A 10,804-nucleotide genomic window follows, 5' to 3' on the forward strand; every position below is an offset into this window, starting at 1 on the left:
ATTGTTTTAAAGCAATCCCAAATGTTAAACAGACGGGGGCACCCGGAGGCACGAACATACTGTTGGGCCCTGGGGTGGGGTCATGCCCCCCTACCCCTCATTTAGTTGCGCCACTGATCGTACGACGTATTACTCCAACTTGTGAGCATTTCACATCAGAGTGAAGGATGCACAAATCTCTACTGATCATTTACTTTACAATTTGGTTTCGTTTATTTCAGATCAAATTAGTATTTTGACACATACGGCTACGCAGTCTACGTACGCTCGATAGAGCGGCTTGTTAACAGACTTCCGTGGTAAACCTTTTGAGCAGATGATCTGACATGAAACTGAACTGTACAGCATGTACTAAATACAGCATTGTAAATCAACTTTTTCACAAATCACATTTGTGTTTACTACAACACAATTGTTTAATGGCAGACCATCTGACATTAAACTTAATTTTACAACATGTACTAACACAGCAAGGTGCATCAACTTTTCACAAATCACCTTTTTACGACAACACAATTGTTTAATGTGTCCTTAAGGTCTGTATTTTTTTCTTCCCGACATATCATTCTTTGATTATGGTATTTATTAGTTTATATGTTATGTATAAGCTAACTTTTTTTTAAGTCCAAATAACTCAGTAAGCACAATTCCATACCTTTTATATCTTAGCTATAAACTCATCACCAGGAAGGTGGCATTACTTTCAACTATTTTACGTTCAATATGTCATGCAAGGTTATTGTCTCTTTCAAATGTTAACGTGCAGACGTGCCAAACAAATAACCTATGTGCATACTGGTGGTTGTGCAAGTTTACAATATTTCGAAACAGTTTGCTGCTAAAGCTGAAGTGCGCTCGGAAGTCAAACTAACCTCCCTCTACTACACGATTCAATTCATTAAGTACATACGATTTTGTTTGACATTTTACACATTCACCGTGTTCATTAAACAAGAATGGCTTCTGAGGCATGTGCTGTAATTACATACCATTAATGTTTTCAAATGTGACACAACTGTACAGTTAACGCGTTATTTTATATAAGTTCAAATAAACATGTACTATAATTTGTTATGAGTACACTGATAAGCTGAAACAAGATAAGATAATGAATAAATACATATATTTAGCACACGAGGTTTTTTCCCCCTGGTTCGCATTTTGACAATGAATCTTCGAGCTTTCGATTTTTTTTCCAAACGACATCCGCCTATATGGTTATTTAGCGCCCTCTACGATACTTTTATATTACGCACGCAGGTATATAATTACTTTTCCCCCCACGTTTTGGTTGTCAGTGTGATAGCTCAATCAATACAGGGTCGTGATTTTGCACCGCGAGGTTGGGGGTTTGAAACACGGTTTTGCACTCGTATTTTTTGTTCTTTTCTTACGTAAGGCTTCGGAAGATTTTTGTTAAATGGAAAAAAGTCCGAATTTCAAAATGTTCGAATTCAATTTTTGTCTTCTAATTGTTTATTTTTTTCTCATGTTTTTAGTAAAGTTTAGTCCAACACGCCATAGCGTACACCCATATGCGGGTGTCGATTGGGAGAAAACATTCGCTGCCCGCACAAGATAGTTGTTGGCCTCGCAGGGCGAATATAATCAACAGGACAGATATTTGCCTCACGGCCTCGCGAGGCAGAACACTAAGCAAAATTGATTGCATACGGTAACATTTCCTGCGCTACATTCTGATCAAACGGCCACGTTTTGCTCTAGCTATCGTGTGCGGCAGGCTTAAATGTATAGATGCGTTTAACACCCATGACTTTCTGATCATTCAACAAAACAGTGATTCCAAAGCGTTCGCTCACGTGCAGCACATTTCGTATCCCCTTTTCTACAGGTCGTTTGCTTTGTTGGAAGGCCTTGTGCTTTCGCTTTTTGGTTTTAATTAGTTCTAATATGCATGTTACCATAGCTGCTATTTAACTAATTTATTGACAGGCGTCGTTCGGAGATTTGAATTTTTTTTTCAATACCTGCTTGCGCCTATAAATGTTAATCAAATATGCTTGCTATCTGACAAGGAGGAATTAACGGTTTCGATTGATCCAGTTTGGGGTTTCGAAACTTTATTACCGGACTTCACGTTACTGGGCTGCACGCTGCGTTTGGCCATGACAGACGAATAGATCGTGTACAGGTAAGGGTTGAGAGATGAGTTGATGGGAAGGACCAGGACTACGATCCAGGAGTAGACCTCAGCACCGACATGCACCGCCCCGGTCTGAGACAGAATACCGAGAATGATGACAGGCATCCAGCAAGCAAAGTCCGTACCGACGATCAACGCCATCTTGACGGCCATTTTGATCTCGCTGTCCCGGTTAGAGTTCTTTCTGATCTGGCTAGCAGACCGCTTGGCCTTGATGAAGATGGCGATGTAACAGACAAGGACGACCAGGAAACAGCAGAGATTGATGCCCAGAAACATGACGATGGACAGGATCCAGGCTGGTTTCTGACCGGTCGAAGAGACGATCTGCAAGGCGTCTGCGTCCCCGAACGGATTGTTGACGTCACTGGGCTCCAGCTGGACGCCGTCCGCCTTGGTGGTCAGGGGCAGGCCGATGCAGACGTCAGAAAGACCGTAGACGTCCGAGTTGGAGTCAACGACTAGAGTCGGTACGATGCTTAAGCAGAGAGCCGTCACCCAACCCACTGCGATGAACTTAATGGCAGACGTCTCGCCGAGCTTCATCCTGGCGAAGGGAAACACGATTCCCAGGAGGCAATCAAGACTGATCATTGTAACGAAGAACACCGAGGCCTCACTGGACAGAACGGACAACACCCCGGCAGCCTTACACGGCGCGCTGGTCCGCCACTGCGCCGCTTGAGAGGAGTACCGCTCCCCGTAGTGGATGTCGGCAGCGGCTATTATCAACATGTACACTCCCATAATGAAATCAGACACGGCGAGATTAGCTATCAGCAAAGAGTGAGTCTTCTTGACTTCATTTCCTTCCTGGTGACGAAGCCTCCAAACAATTACCACAAAGTTGCCAAAGAGGGCGCTAATCCCAAGGACCCACATGCACACGCGCAGTCCGTAGTTCTGCATAAGTGAACCGCAGAGGTTGAGCGGGGGCTGTGACTGTGTGGTATGACAGTTGCCTATCTGGAAGCCTGGAATATCTCTCAGGAGATTGCAGCAAAGTCGGTAGTCATCAACAACACTGAAACAGAAAACAGGGAAAAAGAAATTGATATAACATCAAACCGTCAAAGTTGGAAAGTAAGAAAGTATCTCTTTACTCATAGAACAGGTGATATTATTTGTTCTAAATTAGCAATATATTACGCTTTTGTAGAAGCAGGGAGAGAGGAAAAGGCTCCGTATTTCGCATCTAATGGGTCACCGTCGGCTACGTCTCGAACCAGTACCCTGCAGAAATCATAATTACACATCAAAATATAATGATCAAGAAATGGTATTGTTCACCAACAAAACACGATGTCCACATAAACAGTCAAAAACGACTAGAACGATATCTAACAATGCTTATAAACCTAAACGACAGTCTAATAAACCTAAGGGGGGATGTACGGCCTGAGATCCCCGAAAATGTCATGTTTTGGATTGTTTACTTGTATTAGTTTAAAGGTCTAGTTCAAGGAAAGTAACCTAATGTCTTTAATAGCCAACCGTTCCCGAAAAAAAAAAAACACACGGGGAAAAACCTGGTTGTTTATATTGGACGCGATGGAGTACACATATTTATTTCCTGTTGTTTTCATTCAACGCACTATACAAGTTTTGTGTGTCACAAACATCACATACAGCGTCAATACACACATGTCGTTTCTTACACGTCCGCAAAATGCGTATCCACTGTGCGGCTGTAAACACAACTAGCATTGGACAGCTCGATATTTCGGAGACAAACCCGTGACCCCAAAGTTCGCTCTCGCATGACCATTGCTTAATTCAGAGTTATTTTGTTGAAACCCAGTTGATTTTTAAAATCAAACGTTTGTCTTGGCCATAATTTTCAAAACGGGTCGAAAACCAACATGAAAACTAAAGAAGCGGTAGCCTGCTATTCAACATGACTAAAAGTGAACACTTACAACGTTTTCAAGTTGGGGAGACCAGCGAATGCGTTCTTTGCTGCAATTCGCAACTCTGGTGCATCCGTTATAATCCTGCGGAAACAAAAGGGCATTTCCTTGTTTTATTTCCCAAAAAATTACACTGATAGAATATTAACCATAATCAAGAAAAAAAGCCCCATCATTTTCATTAAATTAACAAGTATTGTCATCTACATCTTGCGATTATTTTCCCTCTAAAAATCACAGATCAGACGTGACGATGTTCAAGGTCAAAATGTGTCCTAATCGGGGGTCATACTGACTCAAGAAAATGATTCCTTTACAAGGTCTTGTGCCTAGTCCAAAAATGTGTACCTATTTTGGCTACAGTTGAGACTCTTTTTGTCATACATTTTGCTTTAGAAAAGGACATGTGCAGACTCTTAAAATTGACAACAAGTGTACCCAGGTTGTGGCATATCTTACTCAGAAGCTTTTAGAGTTCATGTCTCAGATGCTCTTCTTGATTAACACTGAGTACTTGGATAAGATTGAACTCTACTACATTTGTATAGTTTCATTTCACTTACAGTGCCTCGAGATTCTGCAGTTCACTGAATGTGTCCGCTACTATCTCGGTCATTTCATTTCCGGAAACATTCCTGTCACACGGACAAAATATGGATGAAGGCAAATGAGTGTGAAGGGTTAGAAAGCTTGTTAGGTAAAATGATGACAAGAGTTCGATATGGACCACAGAAGTAGTGTTTTCCCCTCAATTAAACTTATTCAAATAAACAAAAATATTTGATGAAAATTGACATGGGTTCCAACCACAAATCTTTTGATACGTAGTTCATTCCACTATCCATTAGGCCACTGTGGCAGCTCGACGGAAGCCGTTATTTTAAATTCTTTAATGTACATGCATGACTGAGTGATTGAAATGGTGTGACGTCTTGCTTTTTCCTTATGAATTAACATCGAGCTAGCTGAATAATCATGGTCCGTTGACGATGTGTGCTTCAGATAAAAAATAACGCCGTCTGGTCAGTGCGTGGAACTGTACAACTAAAACATATGACTCGGAAATGTTTGAACTGAAATCGAGATCACAGAATAATGTTTATCGGAATGTGCGGTATTAACAGATCTAACAGTTCATTTGGTTAGTTTTTCAGTACCCGTATTTAGATGTTGAGCACCTTTAATGTTTCAAACGAACAAATGTTAATGATCTGCTGTACCTTTAAAACACAAGTCTACATTTTTGTTCTGCCTAAAGGAATAACACGTGCACTTCCCTTCATTGTTTTGCCATCGTATCTGATACAAGACGCGACAAAAAAAACACTGCTGCGAGTTTCAACCTTACATTCCGAGGAAAACAATCAGGTTCAGAAGTAAAGTTGTCACACGCATCAATAGGCAGCATAAAACAAACTATTTTTTTTTTCAGGTAATACCTTTAATAATTCTGGGAAAAATTTAATTCGACAACAAAATAGAACTCACAGATAAGTAAGATTTCCCAAGCCGTAGAAAGTTCCTGGTGGGATCTCATGTAGCTTGTTATAAGCGACAGAGCTTTGAAATAAAAACACACAATCAGTGTGGCAAAGATGTTTTAACCATCGAATATTGATTGGTATTCAAAATATTATACATTTGCCGTTGTCGAGGCCCCCCTCCCCACCGCCTCCCCCCAAAAAGAAAGAAAATATTGTTTTTAATGCACTCTTTCGATTTTACATAACCAAGTCAGCATCATTTTCGATTTTCAAGGTAGACGTCCGAAAAAAAAATATATATCATGAAATGATTCATGCGTTAAATAAAGAGTGATTGCAAACATTTAAAAGTCCTTGAGCTTGACGGTCTTTGACTGTGATTAATAATCGGACAGAGAATACCCAACACGTGTTTGGTTTCGTAATTTATTTACACCTGCATTATTCAGCAGGGCTAGTTATCTGATATTCCAGACAAGTTAATTGGCTCTTTTTATTACAATACTGATCCAGTGGTAATGAAAGCGCCGCTCGCAAAAAGTAAATGGACGGAAACACCTATTGATTCGTTTCTAAACTTGAACTCTTTGTGGAAAAACGATTCACAATTTTAGAGGCAAGCATACAATTGTCACATGTATGTTATTTGTGCATTGATTGGGTGGCAACGTACACGTCGTACACAGGAACAAAGGAAACATCTGTTTCTTTTGCCTTCTCCTACTTACAGAGATCGAAGAAGCTTGAATTCCTTGAAGAGTCCCGGTACAAGTTGAATGGAACTGTGGTTCCTTTGCCGGGTGAGCTTGCTATATAGATTTATAAAAGAGACAACTGTCAATGTAACCAGTTTGCATACTTTCAGAGGGTTCTAGACGATTTTTATAATAAAATCATGCTTCGAATCAAATAATCGATGAACCATGAAAAAAAAAATGTCGAACAAAGGTATGTAAGTGATTAGGTTTATATAAACGTTTACGTTTTGTTGTATCGACCGTACGAGATTAGAAAGACCAATAGACGCGAGACACCAAAGCGACGATACTAGACGAGATTAGATGAAACAAAATGAGATTTATTACAACAATACGAGAAATGAAACAATAAGAGAAATGAAAACAATACAAGAAATGGAGACAACGCAGTTGAATTTGAAGCTTAGAAATACTCACAGTGCCACTGTGATTTTCGCGATGTCTTGTACATCTCCTGGTCCCCAGTCATGTGAACAAATGACGTGGAATTCGCCTTCGACGTACGAACAGGAACAATTGTTTGGACAGCGTTTGTTATCTGCAAAATTATTGTAAAGCACAAACATTTAAGTACTTATTTGCTTAGATCTGGTGACCTTGTTGTGGTCAATGGCCTGTATGATTTAGTCTTTAACCCCATTTTTAAAAACCAAATTATCAATTTGAAACGCTCCACTGTGAAGAGAATGTCGATTTCCGGTGAGATAAGTTTACTTTTCAAAACCCCACTGTTTCATGATCCATATCTAAAATGTTAGTATACTTGCAATACATATTCAGATATATGGACATTTCCTATCTGACCTATGGTGGCCTTTGGGACGTCAGTGAACTGTGTATACATTATATGCCGCTATTTAAAATATTTCATCTTCCAAATGCCACTTTCTCATTACCCAAGCCAAAATAGTGGACAAGAAGTGATCTTTGACTATTACACTACAGCGTGTCATGAATTAAGACACCAAAGACAATTTCATCATGACCTCTGACCTCCATTTTCCCCTATCAGAACAGACGCAGACGCGACAGAATAATACGTTGCATATCGGACAAGCATCACACTCTTACAGTGACCTGTGGGCTTCGTAAAAAGGTTACAAATGTGGTTACGCAAGTCCATCATGATACAGCGGAGTGTAGTAACTACACAAACGTGAATATTGCTTGACATATTGAAAATATTCATTAACAAAATAAAATATGCAAGATTGTGGTTGGCACACGATCAACATTCTAGTATAAATATGGAAGCCACAGACGTAACATGTATTATAAAAGTCCATTTGTCCTCACCGCATTCCACTTCATCGTCGCCGTGCTCACAGTCAATTTTACCGTCGCAAACATTTTCGAACACAATACAGGTTTTTGTTCGGCTGCAGTGGTAATCTGATGGGCAGTACACCTCGGCTGAAGAAAGGTATCACAACAAGAACATGTAACAAATGACTTCAGTTGTTTCTGCAACCAGGTAGAGTCAATGTTTACATAAACACATTTGACACAGACACCGTCACTGAATATTATACATCGCGTGATATTAGAAAATAATACCGGAGTCCTATATAGCGCACGTATCTACCAACAATTTGGTACTCAAAGGCGCTGGAAATTATGTCTATTATTAAATACAGATAAATCACATTTATGAGAAATTTGAGACCCATTATGTAGCACTTTATGAAGAGTATACAAGGTGCTGCGGCGCATATTGCAGCCACTGTTCAATAACGTTCATTACACAACACACAGGACCTACGGCTATACGTCCCATCTGAAGGACGATGACTGAGCCTATACAAAATAAAAAGATGACTATACAGCATTTTTGTTTAATTTTGGGGAAGTTCGAAGCCACTCCTATACCTCGTGGTTTATGCTGGCGGTAGTGTATACGCAGTGCCTGCCTTTATCACGACGTCACTAAAAAAATGGGCCTTTTTGGGAGGGGGTGGCATGGCCCTCGTCCCCCCCCCCCACCCCCCACCCTGCTTCCGCCCTTGACAAGGCAATGCAGCTGCTCAAAAGAAACATAGTGCTCAATAGAGAATTCGGTATCAGCAGCAGAGTACCAGTCAACAGCAAATATACATTGCCTGGTTATCCGTTTTGGGATACTTCAACAACTTACCACAATCGTCCTCGTCTTCTCCGTTCAAGCAGTCCAGGAATCCATCGCATTTTGCTGATGCTACAAGACACGCTCCCTCTTCGCACAGGAATCCAGACTGCCCGTCAGTCATGCACCAATCTGCAGGGGAAAAAAATCCGGTAAATATGCTTGCAATCAAAAGTTAGTGATGCGTAAATCCTTGCTTTTATACTGATCTTCCAAAGAGAGGATCACTATAAAAACGAAACGGGTTTTGAAGTAAAGATGAGTGGGATAACCTTTTGGGGTTATCTTTTACTACCCAATATGTGGCAGTGCTTCAGGAAAAGAATAGATTTTGGTGCGCAAACGATGCGTCGTTGATTAAATAAATCAAACAACCTGTTATTTGCGTAACGACCTCACAATTCATGGGCTTAAACACTTAAAAGTAAATGAAGCCCTACGTTGCTGTTTCTATATTCAGAATGGTTACAACTGTTTTCCAGTTAAGTAACATGTTTTGTTTGAGGAAAGTGTACTTCGCTTATGCACTTCGTTGCATGATATTGCTTTTCCGGGTTCGATAACTTTGAACTGGTACCTAATTAAATCACATCGATGAAAACATATCTGTTTATAAATGCTAAAGTAAACACATTTTGCCTTTTGATTCGTTGTGAAGTTATACAACACGCCAAATGAGATCTGACGATATAATCTCAATCACCTGAATCCCAAGCTGTTAGATTGATATTGATCAGGTGGAAGTGGAATCCAGTCAGCTGGATTGTAGTGTCTGTGCGGAATCGGACAGTCAGCCCGACCGTAGCATTGAACACCAACGCAAGTATCTTGGTTGTGGTCCCCGCCAGCGTGTAGTCCACTGGTTCACCCCCGGGGAAATTGAGCCCGCTGACCTGGGCAACATCCTCGCTTGCCTCGGTGGCGAAGTCCAGGACACGGAACAGCGTGGCTGGAGCCAGGCCGCGGGAGGGCACCTCCCAGCGGCAGTACAGGCCGGCCGGGTAGGGCTGCGGATAGCCCGGAGACTTCACGATCACAGCGTCGTCGAGGAAGGTCACAGCGTCGGAGTCGCATTCCACTGAGGAGATACCAACCAAACAATTATTTCTTTGAGCTCCATACAATTAAGTTATCGGAATAGAGGAACATGTTTCATTGCGTGACAAGTGATATAGCCCAAAGCCCGGTTAATACTCGGCATGGAAGCGAAAGCGAAAGCGAACGCGAATTTGTGACGTCATGGCAAGTATTCGAGCAGCAAATTCGTTATAGTTGAACAGATTTCAACTTGGGAGAAATTCGCAGCGAATGTTTTATGACGTCAACTTTGCTTCGCATTCGCATTCGCATGTATGAACCAGGCTTAACGGTGGCAAATGTATGCGAAGTTGTAATGGAGTGGGAAGAGTAGGCTGAGATTTGGTGATTCGATACGGTCATGCGTTTTAAAAATTTAATGTTACATTTAAACATTTCAGTTAATAATGATTTATTGAATTTAACCAGAAGTCTGTTACTTACGGTCAGGACAAACTCCTTCGCTGTTTTCGTTGACGCAGATAAAATCCTTGTAGTCGCACAGTGTTTCCCCTGCTTCACAGGAAACTGTAGTGGAAAAGGTTTGAAATGATTAAGTTAACAGCTTGTGTTCCCATTTTAATTTAACATTGAAGGAACAATATAATACCTTGTCCAGAAGATCGCTGTTCAACTCTCAGAGAAAACCCCGGATACGTGTACTCGTCGCCTGAAGAAAACATCAAATACATCGTGTGCCCCATCGAAGCAACCCTCGCTGGAAACTTTTTGCTGTCACCAAAAAAATAATGATGGGATTTTGAAGGCAAGCAACTCAATGTCGTATTGCATGCTTTGAGGGGATTATCGACATTTTACTGACTCTAAACATGTCTCTTTCAAGTGTTGTGAATTGTTGCACTCATGTTGCGTATGGTGAAAGTGGTTTCAGAAAGAGAGAGAAAAAAAGAGTTCAATTTATGTAGGATAAGAACCACTAAAGCAAAGTAATTTAACATTGTGCTGACAGTTTCCACCTGTCCCACCTCATATCCATGGGCGCTTGCTGATGACCGCTCCTCCCTGTCCCCAACAAACTTTGAGGCAAACATTGGAAGCAATGTAAGTATGTCACCTGCCTTAAAACATATACGTGCATTTCGTGCGCACGGGTCTTGCGCACATGGCAAGAAAATCTCAACTCGCATACACCGACATCTTACATAGCCCTATAACAAAAGTCTAAATAGCCCGACACGCAATGCTGTAATGGGTTCGAGTCCCATCCAGTGATTTTTTTTCCTATTTTCACTCGGGAGGTAACACACTGAGTATACATTGTTTATCCG

At 41.0% G+C, this 10,804-nt stretch overlaps 1 protein-coding gene across 1 annotated transcript; it reads right to left on the reverse strand.

Moving 5' to 3' along the window:
- Positions 1 to 1,476: 1,476 nt before the first annotated feature.
- Positions 1,477 to 8,567, reverse strand: LOC119725303 (G-protein coupled receptor GRL101-like). Its single transcript, XM_038196679.1, has 9 exons — positions 8,451 to 8,567; positions 7,613 to 7,729; positions 6,734 to 6,854; positions 6,287 to 6,367; positions 5,563 to 5,634; positions 4,638 to 4,709; positions 4,084 to 4,158; positions 3,314 to 3,397; positions 1,477 to 3,188 (listed from the first exon to the last, which is right to left on the reverse strand). Exons 1-9 carry the CDS (start codon positions 8,560 to 8,562, stop codon positions 2,012 to 2,014), a joined length of 1,911 nt encoding a protein of 636 aa, XP_038052607.1. The 5' UTR covers positions 8,563 to 8,567; the 3' UTR covers positions 1,477 to 2,011.
- Between the last annotated feature and the right edge of the window lie 2,237 nt (positions 8,568 to 10,804).

The sequence above is a fragment of the Patiria miniata genome, unplaced genomic scaffold (genome assembly GCF_015706575.1).
Source record: "Patiria miniata isolate m_02_andy unplaced genomic scaffold, ASM1570657v1 HiC_scaffold_19, whole genome shotgun sequence".
In the NCBI taxonomy this organism is placed as follows: domain Eukaryota; kingdom Metazoa; phylum Echinodermata; class Asteroidea; order Valvatida; family Asterinidae; genus Patiria; species Patiria miniata.